The following is a 19,431-nucleotide window of genomic DNA, read 5'->3' as shown; positions in this document are numbered from 1 at the left end:
GCCTAATAATTATGCACACCTGATATAGGGTGTTGATGTCATTAGACCCCTTCTCATTACAGAGATGCACATCACCTAATATGCTTAATTGGTAGTAGGCTTTCGAGCCTATACAGCTTGGAGTAAAACAACATGCATAAAGAGGATGATGTGGTCAAAATACTCTTTTGCCTAATAATTCTGCACTCCCTGTATGTCATTCTAAGTGTATTTTGTTACCAATATAGTTAGAATGAAATTACATATGAATATATAATTTATATTAAATTTTGTTTCAATATTTTATTTATTTTTTATTGTAATTATACGTATATACATATTATATATATGTAACGTCATTCTAAGTGTATTTTAATACTAATATATGTACTTATATTAGTATTAAAATACACTTTGTATGACGTTACATATATATATAAAAAGGGCTTTAAAGCCGTTGCGGCGGCATAGAACGCCGTAACGGCTTGCAGCCCCTGGAGGCCCAAATTACTTACCTCCACCGCGATGCTCTTCCGGAGGGCTGCCTGACAGCCCAGGCAGCCCTCCCCCGGCAAATGAGGCCTCCGGGGGCCATGTGATCGCTCTCAAAGAGCGTTCACATGGCCCCCTATAGCTGGCTATGGATCTGCCAGCAGGGGGACATGGCCCCCTATAGCTGGCTATGGATCTGCCAGCAGGGGGACTGTCTAAAATATCAGACAGTCCCCCTGCTGGTAGGAGGTGTAAAAAAAAAAAATTAAACATGTTTAAAAAAAAAAAAAATATATATATATATATATATATATATATATTTTTTTTTTTTTTTTTTTTTTTAAAACATGTTTAATTTTTTTTTTTACACCTCCTACCAGCAGGGGGACTGTCTGATATTTTAGACAGTCCCCCTGCTGGCAGATCCATAGCCAGCTATAGGGGGCCATGTGAACGCTCTTTGAGAGCGATCACATGGCCCCCGGAGGCCTCATTTGCCGGGGGAGGGCTGCCTGGGCTGTCAGGCAGCCCTCCGGAAGAGCATCGCGGTGGAGGTAAGTAATTTGGGCCTCCAGGGGCTGCAAGCCGTTACGGCGTTCTATGCCGCCGCAACGGCTTTAAAGCCCTTTTAATGCGGGATGGCATAGAACGCCGTAACGGCATTAAGGGGTTAAATTATATATTATAAATTATTGTATTTCATCTAGATTAGCAAGTTATGATCAAAATGCACAATACAAACTTGGATTTGTATACTCTGAACTTTCTGTTGTAGTGGGGCGATCAGTACAGTCTGCCCGACTCATGTCTGTGATGAGTAGATTTTCTACAAGACAAAAAAGCAAGACTTGAGTAAGGCTAGACTCAGATTGAAGTTTGCCTTTACTTCAGATTAAATTAATGTTTATTGAAATGAAGATATAGAAAATTATGTATATACAATACTATATAAAATGCACCATTATGTCTCTCTTCTCTCTTTAGTATGTTTAATTTTTAATTTTCAATTTTAACCTTTTAATTTGTTTTAATTCCAAAACTAAATATGTAATGCATTTCTATTTTGTCAAATGTATTATAATGTTGGGATTTAAAACAACGATTTCAACTATTCTCGTATTATTAAAATTGTGAATATTGTATAAATTGTAAGATATGAACTGTATACAAGTTTCAATGTAGTTATTCAAGTGCTTACACACTATTCCGTAAGACCAGGTGGTCGAGTACGGAAATGTGTCCGCCGGCATAAATTATCAATAAAGTTGATCATCCAGCGTTCCAGGCTGGATGTGCACGCATGCGCGTTAAAGTTTTACCGTAATGCGCATGCGCGCAATAATGAAAGCCACGCGAATTCAATGGTTTAAAAAGCCGGAAGAAGAACAGACACACAGCTCCTGAGAAAGTCTATAGGACGAAACGCGTTGAGCGATCAGAAAGCCTGCCAGCATCCCTACAGTCTTTGGATCATATCCAGCCTTGACGTCCAGCTGACAAAAGACCAACCACCTCTTGGAGTCTTTGGAACTGGGATCCTCCTGCAAAAGGGATTTTAGCCCAGGAAGGGGCTAAAAAGCTTTTTTAGCACAATTGAGACATATGTCCTTTTTGTGCAACTACATTTGTGAGTGTATTTGTTTTTTATTATTCTGTTTAATGTGTTATTAACCCCTTAAGTCCGGAGGGCGTACTATTACGTCCTTTTAAAAGTGGCTCTAAACGCCGCCGGACGTAATAGTACGCCCTCCGTTTTTTAGTAACTTACCCGGTCGCTGGCGGTCCCACGCCGGCGATCGCGGTTCGGGGGACTCCCAGGGAGCCCCCCGCGGCACGTCCGCCCTCCAGGAGCCCTCCCGGCCATGTGAGAGTGAGGTCCTTGCGAGGACCTCACAATCACATGGCCGGTATAGCTGCCTGCTGCATTGCCAGCAGGGGGACCAACTGTAATGACAGTTGGTCCCCCTGCTGGCTGAAAATCAAATAAAAAATGTTTAAAACAGTGTAAAAAAAAATAAATTATATACTTAGATCATATATATATATTATATATATATGATCTAAGTATATATATACACATATACACACATACACATACACCGTCTAGGTGTATTTTAATATTAATATATATATAATTATATATATATATTAATATCAAATTACACGTAGACTGATACTGATTAAATATATATATAATTATTGTTATATATATTTATAAATAATATAAAAAAAAAATAATATGTAAATACGTAAAAAAATTAAATAAAAAAAATAATTAAAAATAAAATATTAAAAAATATATAGATGTGTTTTATTTCGTTCTAACTGTATTCTGATATTAATATATATATATTTATATCAAAATACACTTATAACGAAATAATATATATATCTATATACATAAATATATACGTATATATCACTATATATATACCTATATATAAATAAAAATATAAAAAAAAAAATATATATATATATACGTATATATACACATATGTATATATATACATATATTAATTCTACACATATATTTATGTAATAATTTTACATAATTAGGTATCCTAATTAATTACAATTAGCGGGACCTGCCTGACCACCCATGCCGAAAGTATAGGGAATTTAATTTGCTAGCACTATATTTAACCCTATAACTTTCCAAGACACCATAAAACCTGTACATGGGGGGTACTGTTTTACTCGGGAGACTTCGCTGAACACAAATATTAGTGTTTCAAAACAGTAAAATGTATTACAACCATGATATCGCCAGTAAAAGTGAAGTTTTTTGCATTTTTCACGCACAAACAGCACTTACAGGGACGATATTATTGCTGCAATACTTTTTACTGTTTTGAAACACAAATATTTGTGTTCAGCGAAGTCTCCTGAGTACAACAGTACCCCTCATGTACAGGTTTTATGGTGTTTTCAAAAATTACAGCGTCAAATATAAGGCTTGTGTTTAATTTTTTTCACATTAAAATTCGCCAGATTGCTTACGTTGCCTTTATGACCCTATGGTAGCCCAAGAATGACAATTACCCCTATGATGGCATACCATTTGCAATAGTAGACAACCAAAGGTATTGCAAATGGGGTATGTCCAGTCTTTTTTAGTAGCCACTTAGTCACAAACACTGGCCAAAATTGGCGTTTTTTGCATTTTTCACACACAAACAAATACAAACGCTAACTTTGGCCAGTGTTTGTGACCAAATGGCTACTAAAAAAGACTGGACATCACTTATTTGCAATACCTTGGGTCGTCTACTATTGCAAATGGTATGCCATTATGGGTGTAAATTTATTTCCTGGGCTACTATACAGTCTCAAAGGCAACGTAACCAATCTGGCGAATTTCAATTTCAAATGTAACACGCTATATTTGACCCTGTAACTTCCCAAAACACCATAAAACCTGTACATAGGGGGTACTGTTTTACACGTGAGACTTTGCTGAATACAAATATGTGTATTTTATTGCAGTAAAAGCAAACAGTATTATGACATTGACAGTTAAAATGTCATGAAGAACGAAAAAAATTTAAAAAAATCTTATTTTCTCCCATTTTTTTCATATTAAATTATGTTTCATAGCCAAATATTTGATATTAAATGAAAGCCCTGTTTCCCCTGAATAAAATGATATATAATAAGGGGGGGTGCATTTAATATGAAAGAGGTGAATTACGGTTGGACAGACATATAGCGCAAATGCCAGGTTTTGTTTACGTTTTGTTTCGTTCACAACTTGTACATTTGGCTGCGGTGTTAAGGGGTTAAATACTTCACTATATATGTTATTGTTTTTATCTCTTTACATGAATATTCATGTCTACAATATGGTAAATATATTCACATGTTTGTGATTGTGGCGCCCCCGGTGATATATGTTGTCTAACTATACTATATATCTGTTTGCATTGTAACTGGGATTGTGAGTGATCCCTATTTTGGGGTGACTAGCCTGCACTATACTTTGCACTTTTATTCCCACTTACTGCCCTTTCTCTAGATTTAGCTACTATTAGGCCTATTTATTCAGGCACACTTTGCATATTAACTCCCCCACATTTCGAGTATCTAAGGAAAACCTCATGCTTGTGATAGATTAGATTCCATCATTTACTCAATAATATTCTGTTTATTCATTCTGTTATTTTGTATATACTTTGATACTTGTTTTATGCTTCTCGCCTCCATTCTCTATAAATAAACGTTTCTCTCACACCGATACCCATACATAATCATCAACAAAAACAAAAGGCGTCTCCATTCTCTTTCAAAGAAACTGGTCCTTCCAACTGCAAAGCAAATGCAAAGATCCTGAAGGACACTTATTAATCTTAGAAGGCTTGCTTAACAATGAACCCATCACAATTGTGTCCTTATGTGTACCTAACATGCATCAGATTTGACCAGGCAACAATGCAAACATAGATGCATTGTTTCCAATTGCTATGTTAAAACCTCAATAACCTCTGCAATAATGTCCAGGTTATACCAATTCCCTGATGTTTAAGGAATAATTTTAGAGTTTTATCTGGTGGTGTTGGTGAAGAAAGATAAGAATAGCTACAAACACAAACAAGTGATTCGCTTGGATTTATTATAGTTGGTTATACTAACTACGCACACATTATATAGGGTTATTCACTAAAGGGAGAAATCAAATAATTTAAAATTTAAGGTCAAAGTAGCTGAGCTGGAAGCACGGCTGAATTAGAGAATTTTTTAAGATTTTACTTAAATTTGAAATTCACTTTGAATTCTCAATTTAGTGAATATTAAGGTCCAACATCTTTAAAGGGACACTATAGTCACCCAGACCAGCTCAATGAAGTGGTCTGGGTGCCAGGTCCCCCGGGTTTTAACCCTTCACATGTAAGCATTTTTTATTTCAGAGAAACTGCTATGTTTACATTGCAGGGTTAACCCAGCCTCTAGTGGCTGTCTTCCTGACAGCTGCTAGAGGCGCTTCTGCAATTTTCGCAACCAGCGTGCAGAACGTCCATAGGAAAGCATTAAGAAATGCTTTCCTATGGACTGTTTGAATGCGCGCGAGGCTCTTGCTGTGCATGCGCATTCCCCTTCACTCGGGAGCTGACGTCGGCGGGGGAGGAGAGGTGACCAGCGCCGAGGGAGCCCGGCGCTGGATTAAGGTAAGTGGCTGAAGGAGTGTTAAGGGTAGCCCCTTCAGCGCCAAGGTAGGAGGGCCCTGAGGGTTGGTGGGGGTCCTAAGAAGTATATAGTGTCAGGAAAATGAGTTTGTTTTCCTGACACTATAGTGATCCTTTAAAGGGACACTATAGTAGCCCAGAACACTTCAGCTCAATGAAGTGGTCTGGGTGCCAGGTCCCTGAGGTTTTAGCCCTTCACATGTAAACATAGCAGTTTCAGAGAAACTGCTATGTTTACATTGCAGGGTTAATCCAACCTCTAGTGGCTGTCTTCCTGACAGCCGCTAGAGGCGCTTCAGCAACGTTTGATGCAAAATGCTTTCCTATGGACTGTTTGAATGCACACGCGGCTCTTGCCGCGCATGCGCATTACGCTCCACTCAGGAGCTGACGTCGGAGGTGGAGGAGAGGTTACCAGCGCCGAGGGAGCCTGGCACTGAATTAAGGTAAGTGGCTGAAGGGGTTTTAACCCGTTCAGCCCAGCGGGAGGTGATCCCTGAGGGTGAGGGTCCCCCAAGGATGACATAGTGTCAGGAAAACAAGTTTGTTTTCCTGACACTATAGTGATCCTAAGGGAATACTTAAACAACACAATGTAACTCCAGGTCAATCACATTTCTGTGAAATCAAACTGTCCACTTAGGAAGCAACACTGAGTGACAATCAATTTCACATGCTGTTGTGCAAATGGGATAGACAACAGGTGGAAATTATAGGCAATTAGCAAGACCGCCCCAATAAAGGAGTGGTTCTGCAGGTGGTGACCACAGACCACTTCTCAGTTTCTATGCTTCCTGGCTGATGTTTTGGTCACTTTTGAATGCTGGTGGTGCTTTCACTCTAGTGGTAGCATGAGACGGAGTCTACAACCCACACAAGTGGCTCAGGTAGTGCAGCTCATCCAGGATGACACATCAATGCGAGCTGTGGCAAAAAGTTTTGCTGTGTCTGTCAGCATAGTGTCCAGAGCATGGAGGCACTACCAGGAGACAGGCCAGTACATCAGGAGACGTGGAGGAGGCCGTAGGAGAGCAACACCCCAGCAGCAGGACCGCTACCTCCGCCTTTGTGCAAGGAAAAATCAGGAGGAGCACTGCCAGAGCCCTGCAAAATGACCTCCAGCAGGCCACAAATGTGCATGTGTCTGCTCAAACGGTCAGAAACACACTCCATGAAGGTGGTATGAGGGCCCGACATCCCAGGTGGGGGTTGTGCTTACAGCCCAACACCGGCAGGACGTCTGGCATTTGCCAGAGAACACCAAGATTGGCAAATTCACCACTGGCGCCCTGTGCTCTTCACAGTTGAAAGCAGGTTCACACTGAGCAGATGTGACACGTGACAGAGTCTGGAGACGCCGTGGGGAATGTTCTGCTGCCTGAAACATCCTCCAGCATGACCAGTTTGGCAGTGGGTCAGTAATGGTGTGGGGTGGCATTTCTTTGGGGGGCCGCACAGCACTCCATGTGCTCGCCAGTGGTAGCCTGACTGCCATTAGATACCGAGATGAGATCCTCAGACCCCTTGTGAGACCATATGCTGGTGCGGTTGTCCTTGGGTTCCTCCTAATGCAAGACAATGCTAGACCTCATGTGGCTGGAGTGTGCAGCAGTTCCTGCAAGACAAAGGCATTGATGCTATGTACTGGCCCGCCTGTTCCCCAGACCTGAATCCAATTGAGCACATCTGGAACAATATGTCTCGCTCCATCCACCAACGTCACGTTGCACCACAGACTGTCCAGGCGTTGGCAGATGCAGGGACGGACTGACAGCCATTTGGGCCCCCGGGCGAAATTAGGTCCTGGGCCCTTTGAAGGCCAATATATATGTATTAGATACATTTTAAATATAAGTTTCATATAATGTTGGGTATTACCTTTGTTGCTTATAATGTTGATTATGATTGCATGTTTGCAAATCATGTTTAAATTGCATGTTTAAAATCATCGTCAATGGACACTTTTGCATATTGGACTATTATGGATGCATATGTGTTTGTAGAATGCCAATATGTGTATTTTTATGGAATTTTGTTGTGTGAATACAGGAGTATATGTGTTTAAAGTATCAGTGTGTGTAGGAGTGTATTTGTGTGCAGTGCTTGTGTCTAAGTAAAGGAAGGGATATAAAATGCATTTGTGTTGAAGAAGCTGTGTGTGTAAATGAAGGAGACGGCTGGTGTGTGAATGTCTGTCTGTATTAATGTGGACAGTCTGTGTATTGATGCAGGGATAGAGTGTTTGTGTGTGAATATGAGCAGTTATATAATATACACACAGATATACACAGTCTGACACACACAGTCGGATAATATATACACACAGATATACATACAGTGACACACAGTCAGATAATATACACAGTATGACACACAGTCAGATCATATACACAGTATGACACACAGTCAGATCATATACACAGTATGACACACAGTCAGATCATATACACACATATATACATACAGTGAAACACACAGTCAGATCATATACATACAGTGACACACACACACACACACACACACAGATAATATACACACAGATATACATACAGTGACACAGTCAGATAATATACACACAGTGACACACAGTCAGATAATATACACACAGATATACATTCAGTGACACACACAGTCATATAATATACACACAGATATACATACAGTGACACAGTCAGATAATATACACAGTATGACACACACATTCAGATCATATACACACATATATACATACAATGAAACGCACAATCAGATCATATACACACATATATACATACAGTGAAACACACAATCAGATCATATACACACATATATACATATAGTGAAACACACATTTAGATCATCTATACATACAGTGAAACACAGTCAGATAATATACACACAGATATACATTCAGTGACACACACAGTCATAGAATATACAATCAGATATACATACAGTGACACAGTCAGATAATATACACACAGATTTACATTCAGTGACACACACAGTCATATAATATACACCCAGATATACATACAGTGACACAGTCAGATAATATACACACAGATATACATACAGTGACACGGTCAGATAATATACACACAGATATACATACAGTGACACACACAGTCAGATAATATACACAGATATACATACAGTGACACACACAGTCATATAATATACACACAGATATACATACAGTGACAGTCAGATAATATACACACAGCTATACATTCAGTGACACACACAGTCAGATAATATACACAGTATGACACACACAGTCAGATCATATACACACATATATTTACACACAGATATACATACAGTGACACAGTCAGATAATATACACACAGTGACACACAGTCAGATAATATACACACAGATATACATTCAGTGGCACACACAATCAGATCATATACACAATGTGACACACACAGCCAGATGCACATAGAAACATATACACACAAATAAATTACTATACCATATTCTTAGCCACCCTCATGTCCCCATACCTTTTTGGTGTAGGAGGAGGATGGCTTCTCTGGGTCCAGTGGGGGGCTGGAGCTTGCTGGGGATGATAGGAATGGGCTGCCAGGGGCTTCCATCTTTCAATCCTCCACTTGAGGCTCTCTATGCGATGGGAGGAAGTGAAGTGTGAGTGAAGTGTAATCACTTCCTCCCAATTCAGCTGCCGCGCAGGGGAACTGCAGGGGGAAAGGGGCCCAGTCTGATGTGCAGATACAGTGCTCGACCGGGCCCCTGGTGGGAGGAGTTTGAAAAGTGTATAGCAATTAGAACACAGGCTCTACACCAGCAGAGGCCTGCAAAGGACACTACAATTATGCCGATCTCCCCATCTAGACCATATCAGTGCATCCGGGCCCCTGACTGCCTCGGGCCCTCGGTCCATGACCGATGTGCCTGAGTGGTCAGTCCGCCCCTGGGCAGATGCTTTAGTCCAGGTCTGGGAGGAGATCCCTCAGGAGACCATCTGCCACCTCATCAGGAGAATGCACAGGCATTTTGAGTGTGACTCCAAATCCAGACCTCCAGACCTTTTTTAATTTTTGTATGATTTTGTTGTCAGCACATTCAACTATGTAAAGAACAAAGTATTTCAGAAGAATATTTAATCAATTCAGATCCAGGATGTGTGATTTTTGTGTTCCCTTTATTTTTTTGAGCAGTGTATTAAGCAACATTTAGAAGATAAGATACACATATTAAGTAGATAAGATATATAATTATACATTTATTGGTATTTATAATTATTGTTTCATTACTACGATCACTTTATATAGATTATGATTGCTTTATATAACATATACCTCATATATTCAATTCACCTTATATTATCTGTGTGTAATAGTCTGCCATAAAAGTATTTGTTATGGTAGTAATTGACTAACTGTGGAAATTTACAGAACCTCACTTGATTTTGTGACAAATCCCAAATTATGTAATGTCTGTGTAACTGACAAAAACTTGAGATGATTTGAGATGATGCGTACTGTCATTTTTAAAATACATTTCCCAAGACGCCTTGCAATATATTTATCTTCCTGTGTCTAGGTGTGGGGCCTACCTGATGTACCAGGTGAATACCTCACATAAGTGAATAACTATGATTAGTTACTATACCTGAAATGCAGATAAATAATAGTGTACCTGGTTTGGAGGTTGGTTTGTTTGCCTTGGTTACTTGCAGTGAAATGTTGCTGACCAGTATCCATTTCTGTTTATCTGTTGAAGGCCATGTTTGTACAATACACAGATATCTCCCACTGTCCGATTGTTTAATATTCGTAATTTTCAAGTGGTGACGTTGATTTTGGTCTATTACTTTTGATAAATTCCTATTAGTAAAGCGCCTATTGATATTATCAGTAGAATTGCAGAGATTGTTAATTCGATATTCATAGCCCTCTGTGTCTACCTCTACAGATGATACACACTGTTTACTATCAGCTTCAGGATAGAGAGCGATCCAAAATAAAGCAAAGGATAGGCTTGAACTATTAAATTCACAGCCAAGTGTTACATTTTGATCTTCTTTTATAGTTGTAGAATTTAATGTAACATTTGTTGTATCTATAAAAAGAAACAAAGAAAAAGTCATGTAGAAATATTAAAATAAACCCACACACGTTAAAATAACCTCATCTAGTGAAACACACACTCAGAACATTGTCCTTTTGTATGTAAAAGATTAGGAAACATAAAAATGTATTTTCAAATAGATTTTAAAAATAGCTCCTATAACAAGAGACAGAGAGAAGAAATATGAGCAGATCTATGGGATAGCCCAGCGGTTCCCAAACTTTTTAGATTCCAGGTGCACGTAATATTTCAATATTTTTCCAAAGCTCCTTGTTTTGACAAGGAGTCAAAACAAAGTTCTAGGTTATATGTCTGTACAGCGCTGCTGCTGCATATGCTGGCACTATAGTATGATGTTTAGTGTTGGTGTTTGATTGAAGGGGTGCTTGTGTATAATTGTATAGTGTTTTAAGACAGGGATTTGTTTGTATGTAATGTTTGCGTTTGATTGAAGTGGTGTGTTTGGATGTAATATTCGCTTTTAAATAAGGATGTAGATTTGTGGGCAGTATTGGTGTTTGAGAGAAGGGGTGTATTTGTATGTAATTTTGTAAATTGAATGCAGGGGTGTGTTTGTATGTAATAGTCGTGTTAGATTGCAGGAGTGTGTTTGCATGTTGTGCTGGTGTTTGATTGCTTGGGTGTTTGAACATAGACACATACATTAGTATGCACGTACATACACATATATACATACAGATTGACACAGATATATATATATATGATATAGAAATATATACACACACTGACATATACACACCGACACACACACTTGACACATGCACACAAACACACACCCTGACACACAAAAACACTGATACATGCGCACACCATGACACACATATACAAACACTGACATAAACACACACACTGATGCACACACTGACACACAGATGTGCACACACAAATGCACAGACACACACCGACACACACCGACACACAGATGCACACCCAGGGCCGGTGCAAGGATTTTTGCCGCCCTAGGCAAAAAAAAAATTTGCCGCCCCCCCATATGTCCTGCCCCGCCCATATGCTCTGCCATATGGGCCAACGCCAGTCTTCACAAAGGGTCTTTTATCTGAAAAGACAGTGTGTTTACATTAAAAAGCCTACAGGCACAGGCTATAGACACCAGAACCACTACATTATGCTGTAGTGCTTCTGGTGACTATAGTATCCATTTAATGTGAGGTAAATTAGAGATTAGTGCCACTAATAATATATTGGATTGCCTACTTACCACCAGATGAGGACAAGAGGCTGATGGTGGGCTTAGTCTGGCTCCACAGGTCTGGTGTAGAAGAGGTTCTCTGGAGACTGTTTTTAACAGTGCTCACAACAATTAACGAACAGGAAGCAGCTCCATGTTTTAGGGCCCCTTACACATCTCAAGGTCTGGGCCCCCAGGGGGCATACGCCTACAATGCCCACCCATAAATCCACCTACATGGCCCATCCATGAGTTGGGGATGTTTTATGTGTGCAATTTGTGTAAGGGATGTAGTGTGTTTATAGGGGATGTAGTGTGTGTTTGCGTGTAAGGAATGCATTGTATGTTTCTGGGTGTTTGTGTGTGTGTGTGTGTGTGTGTGTGTCTGTAAGGGGGGCATTAATTATGTAAGAGAACGTAAGGGATGCATTGTGTGTTTCGGGTGTGTCTGTGTGTGAGTAGGAATGCATTGTATGTTTCTGTGTGTGTGTGTGTGTGTGTGTGTGTATGGGGGGGATGCATTGTGTATGTGTGTAGTGTAAAAGAGAGGGATTGTGGGGTAGGATAGGGAATGAGAGGGGAACAGCTCTTTATTATTTTTTTTTTTAAATTCATAGTGCTCTCCCCTCTGGTCAATTACTGATTTCCCCCTCCCTTCTGTCCCTCCGTGTTCTCCCCTTCTGTCACTTAGTGCTCTCCCTTGGCCCCCTGTCCCTCTGCAGTCCCCCCTTGGTGGTCTTCTCACTCCCCCTTAGTGGTCCTCCCTCTCCCAAACCCCTTAGTGGTCCTCCCTCTCCCAAACCCCTTAGTAGACCTTCCCCTACTCCCCCCACCCCTTAGTGGTAATCTCCCCCCCCCTTAGTGGTCCTTACCCTCCTCCCCTCTCCTTAGTAGTCCTCCCTCCTTACCCCCCTTTGATGGTCCTTCCCCCCCTTAGTGGTCCTCCCTCTCCCAAACCCCTAGTGGACCTCCCCTCCTCCTCCCTCAGTGGTCCTTACCTCCCCCCACCCCCGTTCCCCCTGTGTTCCTTCACCCCCCTCCCCCAGTGGTCCTGACTCACCCCTCCCCAAGTGGTCCTTACCCTCCCCTCCCCTAGTGGTCCTTTCCCTCCCCTCCCCTAGTGGTCCTTACCCTCCCCTCCCCTAGTGGTCCTTACCCTCCCCTCCCCTAGTGGTCCTTACCCTCCCCTCCCCTAGTGGTCCTTACCCTCCCCTCCCCTAGTGGTCCTTACTTCCCCCTCCCCTCCCCTAGTGGTCCTTACTTCCCCCTCCCCTCCCCTAGTGGTCCTTACTTCCCCCTCCCCTCCCCTAGTGGTCCTTACTTCCCCCTCCCCTCCCCTAGTGGTCCTTGCTCCTACCTTCCCCTCCCCTACTGGTCCTTACCTTCCCCTCCCCTAGTGGTCCTTACTCCCCCTCCCCTAGTGGTCCTTACCCTCCCCTCCCCTAGTGGTCCTTACCCTCCACTCCCCTAGTGGTCTTTACCCCCCCTCGTGGTCCTTACCCCCCCAGTGATCCTTACCCCCTTGGTCCTTACCCACCCCCAGTGGTCCTTATACCCCCCTTTCCCTCCTAGTGGTCCTTATCCCCCCTCTCCCTCCCTCCCCTAGGGGTCCTTATCCCCCCTCCCTCCCCCCTAGTGGTCCTTACCCCCACCTCCCTCCCTTCCCCCTAGTGGTCCTTATCCCCTCCTCCCTCCCTCCCCCCTAGTGGTCCTTATCCCCTCCTCCCTCCCTCCCCCCCTAGTGGTCCTTATCCCTCCCCTCCCTCCCTCCCCCCCTAGTGGTCCTTATCCCTCCCTCCCCCCCTAGTGGTCCTTATCCCTCCCCTCCCTCCCTTCCTCCCCCCCCTAGTGGTCCTTATCCCTCCCCTCCCTCCCTCCCTTCCCTAGTGGTCCTTATCCCCCCCTCCCTCCCTTCCCTAGTGGTCCTTATCCCCCCCTCTCCCTCCCTCCCCTAGTGGTCCTTATCCCCCCTCTCCCTCCCTCCCCTAGTGGTCCTTATCCCCCCTCTCCTAGTGGTCCGTATCCCCCCTCTCCCTCCCTCCCCTAGTGGTCCTTATCCCCCCCTCCCTCACCTAGTGGTCCTTATCCCCCCTCCCTCCCCTAGTGGTCCTTATCCCTCCCTCCCCTAGTGGTCCTTATACCCCCCTTTCCCTCCTAGTGGTCCTTATCCCCCCCTCCCTCCCTCCCTCCCCTAGTGGTCCTTAACCCCCCCCCCCCCTAGTGGTCCTTATCTCCCTCCCTAGTGGTCCTTAACCCCCCCCCTCCCCCTCCCCTAGTGGTCCTTAACCCCCCCTCCCCCTCCCCTAGTGGTCCTTAACCCCCCCCTCCCTCCCCTAGTGGTCCTTATCTCCCTCCCTCTTGCCCATGTAGCGTGGCCGGGCGGCGCGGAACACGGGACAGGAACCTCTGTCATTCTGCCGGCGGCCGGGTACAGGAAACAGAGGTTCCTGTCCCACGTTCCGCGCCGCCCAGCCACGCTACATGGAGAGACCGGCAGGAGGGAGCGCTCTGCGCTTCCCTCCTGCTGGTCACTCAAACCCGGCCGCCCTCCATGCAGCAGTGCTGCGCCGCCTGAGGCTTGTAAAAGCGCCCAGGCGGCGCAGCATGAGGAGCGACACCGGGCACAGGGATCCGGCGCCCCCTGCTAAGTTGCGCCCTAGGCGGCTGCCTAGGTCGCCTTACAGGTGGCGCCGGCCCTGTGCACACCCTGTCACACAGATGCAGACACTGATACATACACACGCACTGACACATAGCCGCTGCATCCCTACCACGTAGTCTCTCTGTATGAAGCTGGGAGGAAGTGACAGGCTGTCACTTCCTCCTACTCTGCTGATACTACTGGGGCCCCATCACGGTCTTAAAGGGTCTCGGCGCCTGACCGGGCCTGGTTCAGCAGTAATGTTTCCCCAACTGCTATGATCATGCCACGGCACGCAGTTTAGGAACCGCTGGGCTAGCCTAATATTCCTTGCTACCCATAGGCGTGCGCAGCCTATTGCATTAGGGTGTGCACCCTAAAGCACAAACACACATGCCGCGTATATATGTGTGTGAATATATATATATATATATATAGTAGGTAGAAAAGAGATGCACTCTATGGTCTTTCAACGAAATCACTGGTATTTAATATCCAATATCACAATATACATATGATCGACGTTTCGACCTATTCAGGTCTTCCTCAAGATCAATATATAAACATAAATGACAAAAATATATAGGAAAAATAAGGGGAGTTACTCACCAATCATGCAATGTGCACCGGTTTCCAATTGCCCGAACCCGGAAGTGTGCGTGAGAAGCGTCACATGATACGTGACGTGTAACCTATGGGCGTGTCTATCTCCCGGCCGTGGTTGCTAGGGGATAGGTAAACAATAGCCGAGCGTGTATAGTAGTAAATAGAAGGCTCGGAGCTGAGAAGAAATTGTGTAACTGGTGTCCCTAAGGCTAAGAATGCCTAATACAGTTAGACAGAGTATTCATCATCAATGGTGCAGAGATATAAGACAAAGTTAGTAAGTATAAGGGACAACGGTCCTGTGCATAGTGTGAACGCACATATAGTGATGTGCATCTGTAGTGTCATATCATATACACCATTTAAAGTGACAGTACAAGTGTAAATGTTCTATAGCATACATCCAATAAAAACAATACCCACAGGGGTAGTCAATGTACAATACAGGTAATTACACCAAGTATACCATGGAGAATAGTTATAGGACTGCTAGGTAAGAGAGAGAAATTTTAAAGACAACGTTTCTGCTAAGAAACTGTTGGATAATCAGATTTGAAATTTTTAAATTTTTAAATTTTTTAAATTGACTACTTAGACAAAAGAATGGGGACTAGGGGGCGGGGCCTGAACGCAGAGCGGAGCAGACGCATGCAAGCACAGCTCCTGCTCAGCACAACCTTTCACTCGACTAAAAGGCACAAATTAGCCCAAAAAGGCGATAAAATGAGCTACCGGCGGGTAAATAAAGCTAACCTGAATAGTTTGATACCACACACGAAGCAATTTACACCGGCTTACCGGGATCAGCATTTGAGGCCTAACAGGGTCAGCAACCTGAGTGCCAGGAGAGGCGGCCGATCTCCCAACGGAGGGTCAGCAACGCACTGCAGCTCTGCTGTTCCCCTGCTACCCCCTCCTATGGACCGGTGGGGGATATCCCGGTCCCCGCTGGAGACTCACACTTACCTGCCACAGGGTAAACTACAGTCCGACGGCAAGCCGCACGAGGCACCTAAGATGGCCGCCACGCTATATCCTGAATACGCATCAGAGGACCAGGGGCTCCAACTTTGGAGACAGCGATTTGAAGCCCGGTTCGATCAAATATGCAGGGCCTTCTGGAGGCGACTACAGCACAAATCTTCATCCCAAACCCCACATGAAAAGCAAGAGCATGCACCAGAGGCTGCCTGCCAGACTCACTCCGGGCACGGAATCCATACGGAGGTGCACCCGCCCTGCCGCCCAACCATCCAGAGGGCACCCCGCAAGCTACAGAGCCCCAAAACCCAAGCAGATGCTGGGCAAGGCACTGCCACATTACCACCCACCAAGCGACGTACCACAAAGCAGAGGAAAATGGAGAAGCGGCGGAGGGAGGTCAGACTCCTCCAGTACAAGAGCTCCAGCTACCGACCTACCTCTGACCCTCCAGAACAAGCAAAGACCAAGCGGAGTGACCCAAACAGCCACTCCATCAAACGGGACAATCATCCAGCATCGAGACCCCCCATAGGTACCACTTGCCCCACGGTGTGCCCTGGGAGTTTCCCGAACCTGGGGATTGGCTGAGCCGGAGTTTCCCCGAGGACAGAGGACTAAGTAACTAATCCCTGAGTCTCCTATACTATTGATGGACACCATCTTCTTATAATGCGATACCATACTGTCTTAGTTAGCCTGTATCCCAGCGGTTAATTAACGTATTCACCAGCGAGCACTAAACATATGTCTACAAACCTTTTAATATATATCTCGCAAACTATCACCCTATTACTAGGACAACTCACCTTTTGTACACTCATAACTTACTTAGTGCAGACAGTATACCTAGCTTGAGAGGAATGTCCACAATAAAATAGTGCAGAACCATTAAGAACGCCATATAACGCGAAACTAGAATATGCGTCTCATTAGGCAAACGTGTTTTATCAATCTTGCGGGCAAGTTACTGTCTACCTATATGCATTATCTGTACCATACTTAATCAGCCTAGCTAAGGGTGTTTTCTGGTTATCAAATGTTACAACTAGTGGTTACTCCTCATGTCCTATGCATAATTGGTCTGACGTGTTTAAACTTTATACCACATCTATGTATCTCGTTAATCATCAGATGACTACTCCTGCATAACCAACCTAAACCTGTGCTTCCTGATGCATTATTGTGTACTCTTACAATGTTTATTTTGCCTTTTACAAAAATTTGTGCAGATTACCTTGACATGTAAACTACTTTTGTCTTCCTACTGTTCATGGATATACTATATGTCACAGCATACCTGTGTTATTACCACTGCACAAGAAAAATAAAGAATTTAATAAAAAGAAAAATAAATAAATAAATAAAAGAATGGGGACAATAAAATCCTTAAGTATATGCATATTATAGATTATATATACCACAATAACACACAGGCAATTGGCAGGTTGCCCATTGCCTGTGTGGTATTGTGGTATATATAATCTATAATATGCATATACTTACGGATTTTATAGTCCCCATTCTTTTGTCTAAGTAGTCAATTTAAAAAATGTAAAAATTTAAAATCTGATTATCCAACAGTTTCTTAGCAGAAACGTTGTCTTTGAAATTTCTCTCTCTTACCTAGCAGTCCTATAACTATTCTCCATGGTATACTTGGTGTAATTACCTGTATTGTACATTGATTACCCCTGTGGGTATTGTTTTTATTGGATGTATGCTATAGAACATTTACACTTGTACTGTCACTTTAAATGGTGTATATGACACTACAGATGCACATCACTATATGTGCGTTCACACTATGCACAGGACCATTGTCCCTTACACTTACTAACTTTGTAAGTTAGTATCTCTGCACCATTGATGATAAATACTCTGTCTAACTGTATTAGGCATTCTTAGCCCTAGGCACACTAGTTACACAATTTCTTCTCAGCTCCGAGCCTTCTATTTACTACTATACACGCTCGGCTATTGTTTACCTATCCCCTAGCAACCACGGCCGGGAGATAGACACGCCCATAGGTTACACGTCACGTATCATGTGACGCTTCTCACGCACACTCCCGGGTTCGGGCAATTGGAAACCGGTGCACATTGCATGATTGGTGAGTAACTCCCCTTATTTTTCCCTATATATTTTTGTCATTTATGTTTATATATTGATCTTGAGGAAGACCTGAATAGGTCGAAACATCGATCATATGTATATTGTGATATTGGATATTAAATACCAGTGATTTCGTTGAAAGACCATAGAGTGCATCTCTTTTCTACCTACTGTTTATACCCAGCGTGGGATTGCACCAGCTTGCATTTACAGTCTTTAAAAGGGTGAGTGCCAATATCTATCTATATATATATATATATATATATATATATATATATATATATATATATATATAAAGTATATACGGAATCTGGCACTCTTCCTTAAGGTTACTGTCCAAAAATAGCCTCGGTGCTACAGAGCGTGGATAAACAGAAAAAAGATGAGAAGAGCACTCCAGAGGACTTAATAATTGATTTTTATCGGTGTTAAACAGAATCAACGTTTCGACCCGCAGGTCTTTATCAAGACCATCTTGACCATACTGCTGTGTGTGTGTGTGAGGGTGCTGTTAGTGCGTGCGTGTGTCTGTGCTGCCATGCCTGATCCCTGGTGGTCCTAGTGAGTGAACTCTAGCCTGCAGGGCTAGAGTTCACTCTCACGAGATCTGAGCGTGGCCGTGGCAATGCTCCGACCTCACGAGAAGAACCCAACGGAACTGCTAGCTAGAGCTTCCCGGGTCCTCTCCTGCCTGTGGGCCGGTGAACAGGGCTGGACTGGGACAAAAAGTCAGCCCAGGCAAAGCAGCTCACTAGGAAGGGTGGGCCAGAAATGTGGCGCGTTATATCGCCACCATTGACAAGCACTCCCCGCCCTCCCAATTGTTATGTTAGTGCTGTCTGATGGAGAGAAAAAGTCCTAGTGACTTGTCTCTGGTGTCCCCAGTAGTGGAAAAGGATTGTTAACGTGTATTTTGCATGTGTGGAATGCTCCCTGCGGCGTTATATGTGTTTGGATGTTTTTTTATGTGATTGCATGTGTGTAGAGGAGACCGGTTATGCTGTAGAGTGTAAAGGGGTCTGTTTGTGGTATATAATATGTAGCTGGGGCCTGTAGTGTATAGGTGTGTTTTTGGGCTGTATATTATATGTGTGTGTGTGTGTGTTTATAGGGTCTTTAGAGTGTGTGTGCCTAGTGGTGTGTTGCG

The 19,431-nt window shown here is 43.3% G+C and overlaps 1 protein-coding gene across 1 annotated transcript in view; it reads right to left on the bottom strand.

Annotated features, from left to right (window-relative positions):
* Positions 1-19,431, bottom strand: part of LOC134601806 (uncharacterized) — a 101,092-nt gene that overhangs the window by 17,388 nt on the left and 64,273 nt on the right. The window contains exons 3-4 of the mRNA XM_063446305.1: positions 10,299-10,721; positions 1,214-1,297 (exon numbers count right to left, since the gene is read on the bottom strand). Coding sequence (XP_063302375.1) covers positions 1,214-1,297; positions 10,299-10,721 — 507 coding nt within the window. The remainder of the gene's footprint in view (positions 1-1,213; positions 1,298-10,298; positions 10,722-19,431) is intronic.

The sequence above is a fragment of the Pelobates fuscus genome, chromosome 3 (genome assembly GCF_036172605.1).
Source record: "Pelobates fuscus isolate aPelFus1 chromosome 3, aPelFus1.pri, whole genome shotgun sequence".
Taxonomy (NCBI): Eukaryota; Metazoa; Chordata; class Amphibia; order Anura; family Pelobatidae; genus Pelobates; species Pelobates fuscus.
The sequence above is the reverse complement of the archived record's forward strand: the minus strand, read 5'-3'. Positions and strand labels throughout refer to the sequence as shown.